We start from the raw sequence: 16310 nt of genomic DNA, 5'->3' as shown, positions 1-16310 counted from the left end.
CAGAGTTAATCATGCTGGAAATTACTCTGGAGATCTGATCAGAGGATCAGAGAATCCCAGAATTACTTGGGTTGGAAGGGACCTTAAATATCCTCCTACTGCACCCCTGCCACAGGCAGGGACACCTTCCACTGTCCCAGGCTGCTCCAAATCCCATCCAAGCTGGCCTTGGACACTTCCAGGGATCCAGGGCAGCCACAGCTGTGCCCTCACACGCTCTGTGCCAGGGCCAGATCCGGGTAAAAAACTCACCTGGAACATCCTGCAAAGTTTCCAATCCAGTTCCAACCCCACTTACCAGTGCAAAGAAGTCTGGATCACCTCTAGAAAGAGACAAGGCTGCCAGGATGGATTTCATCAGAGGGTCAGCCATGGCACATCCCCCTGAGAGAAAGGGAAGATGAGAAATACACCAGAGGAAGACAAGAGGCAAACAACAGGAGGTGGGCAACGCTTGAAATGATCCCCCCTCCAAATCCCACTTTGCTCGGGATTCGTGGAAGCTGCGTGTTTGTGAAAGGAGAATCAGTGCTCACAACAGCCATCCCAAACCTGGCTAAAGGCTTGTGACAAAGTTATAAGTGAATATTATATTATTGGCTTTTCACAAGTATTATAATGAAGGTTATATATATATAAGGTTAGAAAACTTTATTGTATTAATACAGTTTATTTTATTTCTGTTATTGATGAAACTTAGAAATAGTGGTATAATACACATATATATTAGGCTATAACATATTAGAGCACAAATTACTTTTGTTTATATAACCCAGGGACTGAAAAGACAATCAGAGACCTCCCTGCATTATTAAGATTATTTTGTCCTCCAAGCCCTCCAAGGGAAGGATTTAATGCACCCGGTATAGGAGGATATAAAACCCAGTGGTGCCAAGAAGATTGATCAGTTGGGAAGGGGGCAAGGTAAAAACTAAACAAAGGAACATCAAAAAACATAAGAAGAATGTTTGAATATGTATGAGAATTTATGGATATGTGGTGGGGTTCTGTTTTTAAGGGACAATCCTATGTTAGTAAGATGAATGCAGAGACACCCGGCCATACATGTATATTTTACTTTATTTTATCTCCTAATTGTCTATCTATTAAACTTTTAAATTCTATAAAAAAAAAATATGTGAACCTTGTTTTTCACACCGACCAACTCTGTTCTGCAGCCCCACAAGTGCCGGGGCGCTGCCTCACCCCTGACAGGCAACTGGGGCAGGTTCCCCCTGCAGGGTCAAGGAGCAGCATCCCAGGATCCTGAGTGCATCCCAAGATCCCGACTGCATCCCGGGATCCTGAGTGCATCCCGGTATCCCGACTGTATCCTGGGATCCTGAGTGCATCCCAGGATCCTGAGTGCATCCTGGGATCCTGAGTGCATCCCGGGGTCATGGCTGCATCCCGAGATCCTGAGTGCATCCCGGGATCCTGAGTGCATCCCGGGATCCTGAGTGCATCCCGGGGTCATGGCTGCATCCCGAGATCCTGAGTGCATCCCGGGATCCTGAGTGCATCCCGGGGTCACGGCTGCATCCCGAGATCCTGAGTGCATCCCGGGATCCCGACTGCATCCTGGGATCCTGAGTGCATCCCGGGATCCTGAGTGCATCCTGGGATCATGGCTGCATCCCGGGATCCTGACTGCATCCCGGGATGCCGAACACCCCGCCTCGTCCCAGCACCTCCGGAGCTCCCCCCCGCTCCATGCTGTCCCGGAAAGCGCCGGGCTCCCCGCTCAGGTGTCGGTCACAGCCCTGTCGGAGCCCGGGGAACTCACGGGAGCTCGCTCCGCCTCGGGCGGGCCCGGGGCGCGCCTCACGCTGCCGGACACAAACCGGGCAGCGAGCGGAGCTCCCGGGCTGAGAGAGGCGCGGGGAAAGGCGGCCGGGCAGCCACCGCTCCCTCCCTCCGTGCCTTCACCCCCGTATCCCGGTATCCATCCCGGTATCCATCCCGGTATCCAGCCCCTCATCCCGGTATCCAGCCCCTCATCCCGGTATCGAGCCCCTCATCCCGGTATCCAGCCCCTCATCCCGGTATCCAGCCCCTCATCCCGGTATCCAGCCCCATATCCCGGTATCCAGCCCCATATCCCGGTATCCATCCCCTCATCCCGGTATCGAGCCCCTCATCCCGGTATCCAGCCCCTCATCCCGGTATCCAGCCCCTCATCCCGGTATCGAGCCCCTCATCCCGGTATCCAGCCCCTCATCCCGGTATCCAGCCCCTCATCCCGGTATCCATCCCCTCATCCCGGTATCGAGCCCCTCATCCCGGTATCGAGCCCCTCATCCCGGTATCCAGCCCCTCATCCCGGTATCGAGCCCCTCATTCCGGTATCCAGCCCCTCATCCCGGTATCCAGCCCCTCATCCCGGTATCCAGCCCCTCATCCCGGTATCCAGCCCCTCATCCCGGTATCCAGCCCCTCATCTCGGTATCCAGCCCCTCATCCCGGTATCCAGCCCCTCATCTCGGTATCCAGCCCCATATCCCGGTATCCAGCCCCTCATCCCGGTATCGAGCCCCTCATCCCGGTATCCAGCCCCTCATCCCGGTATCGAGCCCCTCATCCCGGTATCCAGCCCCTCATCCCGGTATCCAGCCCCTCATCCCGGTATCCAGCCCCTCATCCCGGTATCCAGCCCCATATCCCGGTATCCAGCCCCTCATCCCGGTATCCAGTCCCTCATCCCGGTATCCAGCCCCTCATCCCGGTATCGAGCCCCTCATCCCGGTATCCAGCCCCTCATCCCGGTATCCAGCCCCATATCCCGGTATCCAGCCCCTCATCCCGGTATCCAGCCCCATATCCCGGTATCCAGCCCCTCATCCCGGTATCCAGCCCCATATCCCGGTATCCAGCCCCTCATCCCGGTATCCAGCCCCTCATCCCGGTATCCAGCCCCTCATCCCGGTATCCAGCCCCATATCCCGGTATCCAGCCCCTCATCCCGGTATCCAGCCCCTCATCCCGGTATCCAGCCCCTCATCCCGCTCTCACCGCTCCGCTCCCGCTGCGCCGCCGCCACCGCCGCTCCCGCCGCCTCAGAGTGCCCCGCCCTCTGACGTCATGAGCCGCGGCCAATCAGCGGGGCTTGCGCCTGCGCGCGCGGCCGGATGCGGGCGGGGCGGAGGCGGATGTGGGAGCGGGGGTAGGGAGCGCCTTCCTCCCCTTCCTCCTCCTCCTCCTCCTCCTCCTCCTCCTCCTCCTCCTCCTCCTCCTCCTGCTGTCCCAGCTCTGGAGAGCGAAGGGGCAGAGCCCGGCGCGGGGGTGAGGGAGGGAGGAGCTTCCCGGGAAATCTCCGATCCCCTCGGATCCCGTTCTCCGCCCTCCCCGCCAAGTTAAAGGGGAAGAGCCGAGGATGGTGGAGAACTCTCCGGCCCCGCTGCCAGAAAGGGCAATCTATGGATTTGCGCTTTTTCTGGGCTCGTGGTTTGGCTTCAGTGAGTATCCCGGGGCTGGATCCATCACCCCGCAGCGCTGCTTTGCTGCTTTCCCCTTTTCCATCGCTTTTCCAGTCCCACTGGGAATGTTCTCCTCACGTTCACCGAGAGCCGCAGGTGCTTGCGGTGCTGCCTCCCCCACCCAAATACCGAAAAATAATACATAAAGAAAAAATTAACTTAATCGTTCAACATCAGTGGGAAATGTTTTGGGATCCATCAGCTTTTCCCTGCTGCTGGGATGGATTCTTCATTTCCCTGGGGATCCATCGCAGGTTGGAGAGGGTGGAAAACATTTTTTAGAAAACAAGAGAAGGTGCAGGGTCCTGCTGAGGGGCAGGGGGGTTCAGCTCCTCTGCCAGGAATATAATTATATTATTATAATATATATATATTATATACATTATATATATAATAAATCGATATTATTTATAATATTATATATTATTATAATATAATTATAGTTCCACCCAAACACTGCAATTCCACCTGTTTTTTCTTCCCATTAAATGACCAGAATGAGATCTTTATTTTGCTTTAATATTATCACTCTTCAGATTCCTTTGGTTTCTTTTTATTGAGGTGTTTGGTGGTTTTGTTGATTTTTTTTTCTTTTATTGTTCTGCAGTTTAACTTGGAATAAATTCTTGTCTGCATAAGAAATCAGAAATTAAATATTAAATACAAAATTGATCCTGTGTAAGCAGGTGCTGGGCAGGATTTGTGTCTGAGAGGCAAATTCTGCAGTCTTTTGGGAGAGTTATTTTGGTTTAAATAAAAATTTATTTGGTTAAAATATAATTCAGGAAGTCTAAAACACTGCCAGTCTTACTGTGAGTTTTTAATTTTGTTATTAATTTTTAATTTTGTATTTAATTTTTAATTTTGTTGTGCAGTTTTGTACCTGATCTGGGCTTATATTCCTGAAACTTGGCTGTTCTCCCTGGGACTGACATACTGGCCTCAAAAGTAAGTTCAGCCAATTAAACTCTTTAATTTTAATTGTAGTGAAATAACAAAACTCTTTTTTTCTTTTTAAATAATGGCCTTGCATTAAATCCATTTTTCCCTGATGATAAAGGGCTTTAATGTTTCTGAAGCTTTTTTCTTGTGGAGCTATGGTGAAAATGTTCTGCAGTGCCATGAAATAAATAATATTGGGATGTTTAAGATAAATTTGGCATTTTGTTTTCAGGAAGTTTGCTGGTGGAAATGCAGTAAACTTCAGGCCATAATTGAAAAATAAACACCTTTTTTTAAGGAATTTATCTGTCAGTAGCTTCAGTGGAGTCAGGATCCATAATCAGAGGTGTTGTTTCTTTTCCTCTTGGGGAAACACATCACAGATACAATACCAAACATTAAAACCGATTCATTATTAAGCATTTGTTACTAAATGTAAAATTTAAAATCCTTTTTTCTCAGGTACTGGGCAGTTGCTCTGCCAGTTTATCTCCTGGTGGCTGTGGGAATTGGGTATATTTTGCTTTTTGGGATTAACATGATGAGCACAGCTCCGCTCAACTCCACTCACACCATCACAGGTAATTTTACTGCTTATTTAAAAGTTTAATCCTTCACTGGGAATTCTGGAAATCTGTAGAGAATAAACCCCAAATTTTAAGCCTTTAAATATTTGAGTTCTTGGAAGTCCTGGTGGGGTTTTCAGCATCCTTTAAAGTAGCTAAATTTGTTGTGTTGCATTATATGATTATAATCTAAATGTAATATTTATATATATAATATTTTTGGGAGAAAAGGATCTGGAAGCCATGAAATGTTCTCCTTATCTTTTGTAGATAACTTTGCAAAAAAGCAGCAGCAGAAGAAATTCCAAGAGGAGGCAATTCCAGCTCTGAGGGATATTCCCATCAGTGAGGTCAACAGGATGTTCTTCCTCCCTGAAAAAGGGATCTGCAATAGCAGATAGTTGTTACTAAAATCTGTGTGAACAGAGAATTAATCAAACTTAAAGAGGGACAGTTTAAAACTAAAAACAGTTAAAAAGTTAAAAAATATTTTTTCAATTATTATTATTAATATGCACCTTCATACTCTGAATTGCTGTGAGAATTATGCCCCAATAATTTATCTGGTTATTCTGTAAGAATTTAAAAAAGTAGGTTTAAAAGTGTTCTGTTACTTGAAGCTTTCTGCTTGGACTTCCCCTCTGAGAGGGGAAAAAAAAGCAGCTTTTGGACAGAGTTATTTCCATTTCTCTTGCAATTCAGGGAGAGAAAATGTGTTTTGTGCAGTCAGACGCTTGGGGATCTTTTTAAATTATTAATTGGAAGTGTTTGTGTTGTAAATATATTATTTGCCTTTGTAAATATTAGAAAAATGTGGTTGATTTCTCCATGTTCATCATTTTCCTGTGGTTCTGGGAGATTTCTCCTGGGTTAAGGTGTATAACACTCCATTTTCCTTCACACAATTCTTTATTCAGCCAAATCTACTGATCCCCCACCCCCCAAAATTATCAGATTTACTGAGTTACCAGAACATTAAATAAAGGTGGGCTGTGAAGATTTGCTGAAACAAGTCTTGAAATTACTTTTTTAAACTTATTTTTAAGAATATTGTTAAGGAAATAGCTGGAAATTCAGGAACTGGCAGGTCCATGCTGTTAAATCCCAAGGTTAAGTGGTTCAGATGTTTTTTTAAACAGTGAATTTCACTTTTTTTTGTTGTTGTTGTTGTTTATCTCCTTTCTCCCAAGTGTCACAAATGCAGTTATCTCCAGGACTCAATGTTCTTTAGGCCCAGTGAATAGTTATATTAATGATATCATTATATAATTAATCTTTAATTAAATATATTTAAGATTAGTTACAGAATTGATAATTTATGAAGCCTGTAACCAACTGCAGCAGAGAATTTAGGTAAAAATGTTATTATTTCATTAAAAGAAAATAAATTTTTGAGGATTTGTGTGAAAAATCATAGGCCAATTCTTTTGAAATCTGTCACCATGATCATCAGTTGCTCTGGAAAGTTTTAAGGCTTGGTACCAATCACTTTGATATAAATATAAATCTGTAGTTGGTTGGGTTTTCTGCCTAATTTGAAGGAAAAATCTCTATATTTGGTATTCCAGGTAGGATTAAAACTCCTCCTTATTGAAGGAAATAAATGGTTTTGAATATTTCATTTGGAAATAGTGAATTTTAGGTGTATTGGCACCTGGGGGCATTGTATAAAAATTAATTTGTGTCTAAATTAGAGCAGCATTGATTTGTGTGGTAAAATTTAACTCATTAATGAAGCTTCAGGGTTTATTTTGCTGTTGTTTCTCAACCCTGCCACGATGCTGTCCTTTTACTAATTTTAATTATTTTCATTAATTATATCATTTCCATTAAATCATGATTTTATGCCCAGCAGACACAAAGATGTGTTTACTCTTTTGTCACTCCTCCAATCCCATTCCAGACATTGAAGTATTGACTATAATTTTTTTTTTTCCCTGTGTGTTTTCCACCCTTTATTTGGAATTCCGAGGTGATAACGAGTGAAGGCCAGGTTTGGGATCATTTGATGGAAGGATTAATTCAGTCCCTTTTTAGGGATGCCCAAATCCCTTCAGGATCAAGGAAAACTACTGGAAAATGCCCTGAGAAAACACAAATTGGAGGATTTAAACCTTGGGGGATCAGTGATGAATTTAATTTCTCTGTAGACCCCACAATTATGGGAGAACCAACAGTGAGGAGGCCAAGGGGGGCTGTTTGTTCCAGGAAAACTCGCAGGGATGAAACTCAATCTTTGCTTTTCTCTCACTGCTGCTTCAAAGACGCCCTGGTGACCTTTTCTTCAACTTGGGCACGTTTGACACTTGAGAAATTGCCTCTGGGAGCAAAATAAAACCAGGTAATGTGGGGTTTGAGGGTTAAAAATCGTATTTTGGGGGATTTGGGAACCACAGGTCTTGCCTGTGACTGTGATTAAGAAGATACACAGCTCTGCAAAGAGGAGAGGAGGTTTTTTTTCCTGTAGATTTATATAAATTTTGCATTAGGTATTGAGTTAAAAAAAATCCCTCACATGATTGAACGGTGGTGCCTCTCTTTACAAAACATCCTTGGGTGTCAGGTGTCCATTCTTCTCAGAGTCTGAGGGGAAACTAAATAAATAAAAGGCAAAAAAACCTAAATTTGCCCTGATTTTCACCTTTCTGCCTTAGTGCTGGCACTGCTGGTGGAGTTCAATCCACTGCACTGTCCCTGCTGGAATAAAGGCAGGGGTGAAACTTCAGTTTTGTATTTAAATGCACTTTTTTGGGTTCTCCTGGAGCCTGTTGGGGATGGATGATATTTTACAGATCTTGCTGTGAAAATCATCTGGTGGGGCAGGATTCCCCCAGGGGGGATAGGAAGGGAATTGTGTGGGAATTTGTGTCACCATCAAATAACTGAGGTCATTGCCTGGGATCCGATGGAATTGGGCTGTGCCTGCTAAATTTGGGTCTCTTCTTTCCATCTTGGCATGAAAAGGGAAGGATGATGAAAACATGGACTGTGAGGATGCTCCAAGGGATGGAGCAGCTCTGCTGGCAGGAAAGGCTGGCACAGCTGCCATTGTTCAGCCTGGCCAGGAGAAGCTTTGGGCTGAGCTCAGGGTGGCCTTGCAGGGCCTGAAGGAGCCCCAGGAAAGCTGGAGAGAGACAATTGCCAAGGGCTGCAGGAATTGCCAGGAGCCAGGGAATGGCTTCAAACTGACAGAAAGTAGGGTTAGATGGGATATTAAGGAGAAATTCTTTAAGTGAGGGTGCTGAGGCACTGGAAAATGTTTCCCAGAGCAGCTGTGGCTGTCCCTGGATCCCTGGCAGTGCCCAAGGCCAGGCTGGACATTGGGGCTTGGAGAAATCTGGGATAGTGGAAGATGTCCCTGCCCTCGGGATGAGCTTTAAGGTCCCTCCCAACCCAAACCATTCCATGATTTCCCTTGAGTTAAGCAGATTGCTGTTCTCTAAAGCATTGTCCAGACCACTCCAAAATTACTTGGAGCATAAGGAATTCTGTCAGCTCGACTGGAGCATCTCAAACACCCACTGTGGTTGGGCAGGGGGAGAACAGGAGCAAGACCCTCTGATACAAAATAGAAAGCTGCAATATTAATATTAATATTAATATTAATATTAATATTAATATTAATATTAATATTAAATGTTCATCCTGGGACACATCTGTGCTAGGGGGTCTATAAACATTAAAAAATGCAACAAGTTTCTGGGAACTTCAGTTTCATTTGTGGATAGAAACCATGAAATGTTTCTGCTTTAGGAACAAAATGTTTGTCTGATCTTGTGTAAATGTGTTTTGATTGCCTTTCTTGAGCCTGAGTTGCTGAAATGTTTGATTCAATTCCTGTTGGATTTCCAGTCAGCTTTCACCCAGCTGGGATGAATGGGGGGTTTTGTATCTCTCTGCTCAGGAACTGAACTGTATTCTGAGGAGAAAGCTTTGGAAAGATTTCATTTTGTTCTGCCAGTTCCCTTCCAGAGGGGTTGCCAAAGTCAGTTTTGTTGGGATGCTGTGCTGTGGATAAAAAGCAGCTGATAGATGAAGCCAATGCAGAATAAATAACATTAAATAGGAAATGTTTCAGTGAATTGGGTGGATTTTGTCTCTGGAGCTCAAAAAGCTGCTGTTGGGAATATTGCCTTTGCTCAGTTCTGCTGCTGTTTGTCATTCTCCCTGTGTAAATGTAATTTAGGGGGAAAAAAAAATCCTGTGGTAGTTCTTTTAATCCAAATTAATCCTGTGTCATATTTAGAAAATACACACCTCAGTGGCATGCAAGGATGTGCTTCCCTTGGATATTTGTATCCTTCAGAGCTTCTCTTAAAAGCTCCTGGAAGCTGAATTCGAGGCTTCTTGAAAATCAGCTTTAATGATGATTTTTCATACAACAGGAATCTGAAATTGTAGAGGTGTTGTGGAGGCATCCCTGTACCAGGGAACAAAAAAGTTGCTTTTTGCTGCCATCATTTTAGGGAATGGAAAATGAAAGTAGCATTTACTGGCAGTGTTGCAGCTGTTGAAATCCCAAGGGAAGGGTTTTGTGGCACAGAGACCTGAGCCAAGAATTTAATCTGCTTCCAGCCGTGCCTTTGAAGTGCTAAACTCACCATAAACTCATTTTGGGGATGCTTTGTTACCTTTTTCCTGTAAATGATGGATGGTTCTGAGGTCACTCTGACTTTGGGGTGGGATTGTGAAGTGGGAACTGAAAGTTGCCTGCAGCTGAATCACAGAGATGCTGCACCAGTTCAATTTGGGGCTTCTCTTAATTATTAATTATTAATGAGCTGGGAAGGGAGCTCAGTGCATTTTCTGTGTGTGCAATGGGTCATCACAGAGCAGTGAAATCATCCTGGATGCTTTTCTGTTTGCTTCTGCTGCAGATTAAATAATGAATGTGAAAAACGAGGTTCACGTATTTTTATACAGAATTTAAAAGTTTCATAGAAAGACAATTAGGAGATGAAATAAAGTGAAATATACAGATATGGCTGGGTGTCTCTGCATTCACCTAACTAACAAAGGATTGTCCCTTAAAAACAGAACCCCACTACATATCTATAAATTCTCATACATATTCAAACATTCTTCTTAAGTTTTTTGATGTTCCTTTGGTTTTTACCTTGCCCCCTTCCCAACTGATCAATCTTCTTGGCACCACTGGGTTTTATATCCTCCTATACCAGGTGCAATAAATCCTTCTCTTGGAGGACAAAATAATCTTAATAATGCAGGGAGGTCTCTGATTGTCTTTTCAGTCCCTGGGTTATATAAACAAAAGTAATCTGTGCTCTAATATCATGTTATAGCCTAATATATATGTGTATTATACCACTATTTCAAAGTTTCATCAATAACAGAAATAAAATAAACTGTATTAATACAACAACGTTTTCTAACCTTATACATATAACATTCATTATAATATTTGTGAAAAGCCAATAATATAATATTCACTTATAATATGAGGAAGCTGAAGCATAAATTATTTTAGGCTATCTTGTGAAATACCTTAAATTATCTGGGTTTTAGTGTCATGTGTTTGGAAGGGGAGATGTGGAAATGAATCTAAAAGCTGAATTTATTTTCCTTTGTCACTCTGTGGTTTCAATTTCAACAGATTCTTGTCATTCCCTAGAGGACAGGATGTCTCCTGGTGTAAATTTAATTAATGATCCTCTGTTGAGTTGGCAAGTGAAGATCTTCAGGAAAATCCTTCATTCTAATAGGTTGATTCATTTGGAATCTGAATTTTTCCAGATCTAAAATGTGTGACACTCCCTTTGTTTGCCTCCTTTGAGAGGAGGAGCTGCCACACACTTGAAGGGGTTCTGAAAACTCTCTGAAAACCTTATCCCACAATCACCAGAGGTGCAGGAAAGGTCAAAAATCTGCAATTCTGCATTTGCTTTGTCTCTGGGGAAACCAGGGAAGTTTTGGTTGGATTAAGGCACATTAAATATTAAAAAAAAAATTAAATATAGTGGGGACAAATAGTTAATCCTTGAGGTATTTAAAGGTGCTGGTAGCAAGGAAAGTGTTGAGAAACTCTCTGAGAATAAAAAACATTGTGGGGAAGGCAACCAGGTGCCACATAATGCAAGTTTTAATGTGGCATTAAATTAAATTGTGGTTTTTAATCGAGACTGACATTATTTTCTGACTCGAAAAAGTTTACAGAGGGGAAAATCTGATAACAAGAGAATGGCAGAACCCCAGAAAATATCACAAATGTTGGTTAGAACTTGTGAGTTGTACTGGGAGTGGATGGGGCCAGCTGGGCATTCAGCATTTTTAGCAGAACAAATCAATCCCATGGGGCCAAAAAGCAACAAACTCTGCATTTGAAATAATTCCTTGCCTAATTTCAGTGTGTTTCCAAGCCTTTGGGTTATTTTGGGGCTGTACTTTACATTATTCAGCCTCATAATCAATGCAATTTTCACTTTCTCAGGGCTTCAGTGTTTAAAATAATGACTCAGTACAATGTTCTCCATGTTCTTTATCTGTGTTCCTGAAAGAAATCTGATTTAAATATTTTGTTCAGCTTCAGGGTTTTATTTGAGAGTCTCTCAAAACACAAAAGGATTTCCTCCCATTTTCCAGTGCTTTGACTCATTTTCCTTGGAAAGAGAATTATAAATAGTTTATTTTTGAGCTCTGCTGTATTTCTGTTTGGTCAGATGTTTGTCCATCCAGTCCTGACAGTTCTTTTTTAAATTCTTCATTTTTTAATGTGGATTCTGGGTCTCTCAGGGCTCACTTCTTCCTCCTCTTCCTCAGCATCATCATTGTAGAAGTGAATTGTGGCTTGGACAGGAAAACTGGCCAGAACCTTCTCTCCAATGTTAGCAAGAAACTTCTGGGATTTGGATTTGGGCAAATAAAGCCTGAGAAGAAGAAAACACATTGTAAGAGAAAAAGTTCAACAGTGCAACATTTGTCCATCCAATCTAGCTTGAAGTTTTAATAACTTATTTTTAAATTAATTAATTCTAGAATTAGGATCAGGATACCAGGGTCAGGTTGGGGTTGGTGGCCTGAGGTACAGAGGTTGATTTTGGTGGATTTTGTGTCTCCAGGTGGAGGTGTAGATTGATTTATTTATTTCCAAATCCACATTGTTTTGTATTAAAATCATGTTTTGTACTAAAATACCGGTTTCTCTTTGGCCAATTCCCAGTGAAATCTGACTTTAATTAAGGTCACACAGAATTTCAGATGCCACAGCTTTTATAACAAATGCTTGTAAAGAACAGGGATACTCCATGGATTTTCCTCCTCCATTGGTGAAAACCCTTATCAGCCCTCCAACCTTCAAAAGCTTTACCTGGAGTTCAGCTTTTACTCAAGAGCAAATTAAAGAAACCTCAAATCTGAACCAATCCCACTCCATTAGCAGCTGTTCCCATTAATTTGGGCTTAGGGAGCAATAAATGTAAATTTATAAATTTGTTGAGGTGAAAATTTGAGGTTTTTAAATTACTTTTTCTTATTTTCATCTTTTTCAGGCTCTGTTCAGCCTGGGCATCTTTGCTGAGGGATAAAAATCTGTGCAGTTTGGTGAGTAATTAAATTGTTACTAAAATGAGATTTTCCAGGGACAAACTGATCCTTCTCATGAGAAGGAAGGAGTTTCACCCTTTTTTTTGTTTTTGTCACTTTTCCTGTCTCAGGTGACAGGACTGAACTCACCTCACTGGATGCTGGAACCCCAGAGCTCCTTTTGATGCACAATTTATCACTTGACCATCCAATTCTGGCTGGAAAGAGACACATTTATTAATTAGAATGGACTCAAAATGAAGATTTCACTTATTTTCTTTAGGTAGCTGGAGAATCCCACACTGATGTTGCTTTGTTTGCTTTTTCCTCTAAGTGGAATTCTTGACATCATCACTGTGGGTCTGTTCTCCTAAAAATAAAACCTCAGGACCTTTGTTGATCGTGCCTCAATCTCTGTTTTTGTTCTTTCAGCCTTCCCACCCAAGCAAGTAAAACTAAAAATCACATGTCAAAGCCAGGAAGAGTTACTTTAAAATTCAGTTTTCTGTTGATTTCCTCAGTGGTTTACTTATAGCAACATCCCTCCCAAAAAACCCAAGAAATAAAATTATGCACATGAAAACATGTTTTTAAAAGTCATTTTCACTTAAACTCTGCCTATATACAAAATATCACATCCAGACTATGCCTGGAGATTTCAAACTGAGGTTATACTTTTATATACATATATATAATTAAGCAAATATAAAGTGCTGATAAAATGAGGGTTGTGTGGAGTAAGCAGTTGTTTCTGCAGCTCTTGATATTATATTGTAATATAAATTATTATTACATTATTATTACTAAATTAAATATATTAATGATTTATTAAGAAGAATTTATAATAATTCTATATCTAACAAAAAATTAGAGATACTTTCAACCCTCACCATGCACAGAGCACTAATTTAAATCATGTTTTCCAACTCTAAAGAAATGCTTGAAAGAACAAATGAGGAACTGACCAAGCCTGGATTCCCATGTTCAATTCCTGCTTTTCCACAAGGATTATTTCCCCTGGAATTTGCTCTCATCATTTGTTGGTTCTCCATGGTTTCCCCATCCCTTGCTGGGAGCATCCAGGGCCTCCACAGGGCAGAGCTGCTGGAAAATCAGGATACAATGGAATCATGGAATATCCTGAGCTGGGAGGGACCACCAGGATCATGGAAACCAAACTCCTGGCCCTGCACAGACCTCCCAAAATCCCACCCCGTGCATCCCTGAGAGCATTTTCATTTAGTAAATCGGATTTTTCTGGCAGTATTTGGTTTCTCCCCACACCCCAGCCACCCTCTGGCCCATTTTTCACCAAGGGCTCTTTTCCCTTTGGGATCTCACAGCTCCGAGAGAACTTGAGATGCTTTAAATAACGCTGAAATCTTTTTATTTCTTTAGAAAACCCCCAAACTATCTCTCCCTGCCCCTCTGACAGATCCCCTGTGTGCCTGGTGATTTTTTTGAGGCAGCAGCTCCAGCATTAATCCAAGGGGGACAATCTGATCCCATTAGCCCGAGGGAGCAGATGGAGCACTGGGTGCCGTGGCTGCCTTTTTTTGGTGGGGTCACCACGACTCTGGATGCTCTTTCCACCAGGATTTTCCATCTCTGTTGCTCTGCAATAGATCCAGCTGGAGAAATGGAAAAGTGCCTTCAAATAAACACAAAAATGATAATAATAAGGTTATCACAACCTTAATTTTAGTTCTGAAGTACTGACTTCAAAGGAGGAAGTTTCAGCAAAACAAAATAACGAGGAACACTTTCAGAAATATATTTTTCCCTTTACTCCCGAAGTTGACAAATGTTTTTAGGTTTCTAGTCAGTGGAATAATCCCATACTCACAGTTGTTGATTCCCAAGGTGGAAAAGCCTCCCTGTTCCTGCCTTACCTGCCCAGGTGCTGCCCTGGCTGCGGCAGGAGATGCTGGGAATCCCGGGAGCGGCTCCCAGCTGCTCCCTCCATGGATTTGGGTGCTCTGAGCCCCTCCTCTGGGAGAACTTCCCAAGGATCTCACCTAAAACAAACACAGTAAAAGATGCTCCAAAACCTGGGAGAGGCTCTGAGCCCCTCCTCTGGGAGAACTTCCCAAGGATCTCACCTAAAACAAACAGGGTAAAAGCAGGGAAATGTCCTTAAGGAGAGGATTTTCCAAGCAGTTTAAAGGTAGGACAGGCTCTCACCTTGGAGGCTGTTCCAGGGACAGCAATTCCAGGGAAACAGAGGGGTTTTGTTAATTTTTGGTTAGCAAATCCCACGGGATACAACACCCATTTATCCAATTTATCTTTCTGGTGCTGTTTTACTGAATGTGAATTTACAGAATTCTCAGGATTATTGTAGAATCAAAATTTGCTCTTTCTTAGATACACTCTGGAAATGCACTTTTTGCATGTCTTGGGAAAATTCATCCACATCCTAAAAAAAAAAAATCTAAATTTTAATGTGAACTTTCTTCCCAGAAAAGGAAAAATAATTTTATTTACTGACCAGATTATTTAGTGTGAATTGGACACCTTCAGACTAAATCTACTCCCTCCCATGTTTAAATACCTTGTGATACCTGTGAAGTTGTAAATAAATAAACAGTGCCCTGTTCTAAATAAAAAATACTTGCAGAGTCTCAATCCCTTTGAACATTTCTGCACCAAAACCAGTACAATTAATAGAACAAAGAACATGGTGAACAATATTAAAAATCTAAAATATTTGTTAAATAACAGCACAGGTCCTGAGGAAAAAAGGCAAACTTCTTAAGTGACCTTAAAGTGTAATTAAATATCTTGCTAAATTACAGTCTGACCTCCACATATTTAATTTCAGCAGCTGGGTTTTATTTAGTCTTGATTTTACTTGAGAGTTGAAAGGGAAGTTTGTATTGAAGAATTGATACCTGTGATCTTGCAATCAGATCTGGATGTGAGGATAATTGATTTATTCCTCTGCCAACACGGCTATTAGTGCAGGATTAGAGCCTGAACTGCTGAAATGTAACACTCCAGAAGATGCAAAGTTATTATCAATTAAATCTCTTGATAAAGCCCTGCAAGACCAAATTTATTACAAAATTATTGAAAATACAACTTCGGTGATGAAGCTGCAATGTAATTAAATATAGGTACATGGAGAAAAAAATGTGAGTATTACCTTAAAGTACAAATCAATCAAACCACAGAACTTTAATTGGCATTTTGGTGGAAATCATTAACTAAAGTCAGGTTCCTTTTTGCAGTACACTTGATTTTAATGTAAGGTGTTTAATTTTTGATATTTGGTGAAGAGCACAGAATCAGAAAAGTTTTCCATTAAGTCAGGGGAATTGTTCAGGTATCTGACATTACCTGGGAAAAACTTTCACAGATTCAACTTCTACAGAAAATTGACCCCTGTGCTAATCATTTTGTGTTAATTAAAAGAGGTTTTCATCTTTGTGAGAAATGGCTTTTATGCAGTTTTGTCATGAAGGCAATTGTGCATTTGCAAGAATATAAATTGGTATATTTGGGGAACTTGGACACCTCTACAGCATTTATAGTTTTGAATAATATCTGATAGCAAACCAAAAACCACAGACACTGATAGCAGACAAAGCTCCTCCCAGACAAATCCTTGGAAAAGCTTTTAAGGAGCAGAAGGAGAAGGAACCAGCTGGTCACAAAGCACAGCAAGGCCAGTCTCAAAATATTCCCTTCAAGTCAAAAACAGAAGCTCAGCTACTCCAAGGTTACACAGAGCTGGGAGTTTTGAGAGCTGATATTATTCCCTGTTTTTCCCAAGGCTTCCTTC

At 42.1% G+C, this 16310-nt stretch overlaps 3 protein-coding genes across 7 annotated transcripts in view; 1 reads left to right on the top strand and 2 right to left on the bottom strand.

Annotated features, from left to right (window-relative positions):
• Positions 1 to 3066, bottom strand: part of TTC3 (tetratricopeptide repeat domain 3) — a 47020-nt gene extending 43954 nt beyond the window's left edge. For both annotated transcript variants that reach the window (XM_058859769.1, XM_058859756.1), the window contains exons 1-2: positions 3013 to 3066; positions 299 to 384 (exon numbers count right to left, since the gene is read on the bottom strand). In XM_058859769.1, coding sequence (XP_058715752.1) covers positions 299 to 373 — 75 coding nt within the window. In that variant the 5' untranslated portion in view covers positions 374 to 384; positions 3013 to 3066. The remainder of the gene's footprint in view (positions 1 to 298; positions 385 to 3012) is intronic.
• Positions 3067 to 3195: 129 nt separating this feature from the next.
• PIGP (phosphatidylinositol glycan anchor biosynthesis class P) lies at positions 3196 to 13046 on the top strand. 4 transcript variants are annotated; one of them, XR_009279947.1, is made up of 8 exons: positions 3196 to 3455; positions 4352 to 4424; positions 4881 to 4999; positions 5255 to 5334; positions 6840 to 6895; positions 7249 to 7325; positions 12490 to 12541; positions 12655 to 13046. XR_009279947.1 is itself a non-coding variant. In XM_058859955.1 (7 exons), exons 1-6 carry the CDS (start codon positions 3374 to 3376, stop codon positions 7292 to 7294), a joined length of 456 nt encoding a protein of 151 aa, XP_058715938.1. In that variant the 5' UTR covers positions 3196 to 3373; the 3' UTR covers positions 7295 to 7325; positions 11762 to 11884. The 4 variants fall into 4 exon arrangements, 2 of the variants coding, with proteins under 2 accessions (XP_058715938.1, XP_058715942.1); XR_009279967.1 differs by lacking the exon at positions 6840 to 6895 and having other exon boundaries at positions 12655 to 13040; XM_058859955.1 differs by lacking the exons at positions 12490 to 12541; positions 12655 to 13046 and adding an exon at positions 11762 to 11884.
• Positions 8651 to 14571, bottom strand: RIPPLY3 (ripply transcriptional repressor 3). Its single transcript, XM_058860008.1, has 4 exons — positions 14416 to 14571; positions 13552 to 13624; positions 12674 to 12741; positions 8651 to 11868 (listed from the first exon to the last, which is right to left on the bottom strand). The coding sequence occupies exons 1-4, from the start codon at positions 14487 to 14489 to the stop codon at positions 11703 to 11705; spliced, it is 381 nt and encodes a 126-aa protein (XP_058715991.1). The 5' UTR covers positions 14490 to 14571; the 3' UTR covers positions 8651 to 11702.
• Between the last annotated feature and the right edge of the window lie 1739 nt (positions 14572 to 16310).

Source organism: Poecile atricapillus, chromosome 1 (assembly GCF_030490865.1).
Source record: "Poecile atricapillus isolate bPoeAtr1 chromosome 1, bPoeAtr1.hap1, whole genome shotgun sequence".
NCBI classification, from domain to species: Eukaryota; Metazoa; Chordata; class Aves; order Passeriformes; family Paridae; genus Poecile; species Poecile atricapillus.
Note: the sequence above shows the minus strand (reverse complement) of the source record. Positions and strands in the feature narration are given on the sequence as shown.

Coding starts and splice junctions, on each gene's coding strand:
- RIPPLY3 (XM_058860008.1), bottom strand. CDS start 14,489: ATGGAGGGAGCAGCTGGGAGCCGCTCCCGGGATTCCCAGCATCTCCTG. Junction 13,625..14,415: donor CCAGGGCAGCACCTGGGCAG/GTAAGGCAGGAA, acceptor ATTTTCCAGCAG/CTCTGCCCTGTGGAGGCCCT. Junction 11,869..12,673: donor GGGTTCCAGCATCCAGTGAG/GTGAGTTCAGTC, acceptor TCTTCTTCTCAG/GCTTTATTTGCCCAAATCCA.
- PIGP (XM_058859955.1), top strand. CDS start 3,374: ATGGTGGAGAACTCTCCGGCCCCGCTGCCAGAAAGGGCAATCTATGGA. Junction 5,000..5,254: donor CTCCACTCACACCATCACAG/GTAATTTTACTG, acceptor TATCTTTTGTAG/ATAACTTTGCAAAAAAGCAG. Junction 5,335..6,839: donor GGGATATTCCCATCAGTGAG/GTCAACAGGATG, acceptor TATGCCCAGCAG/ACACAAAGATGTGTTTACTC.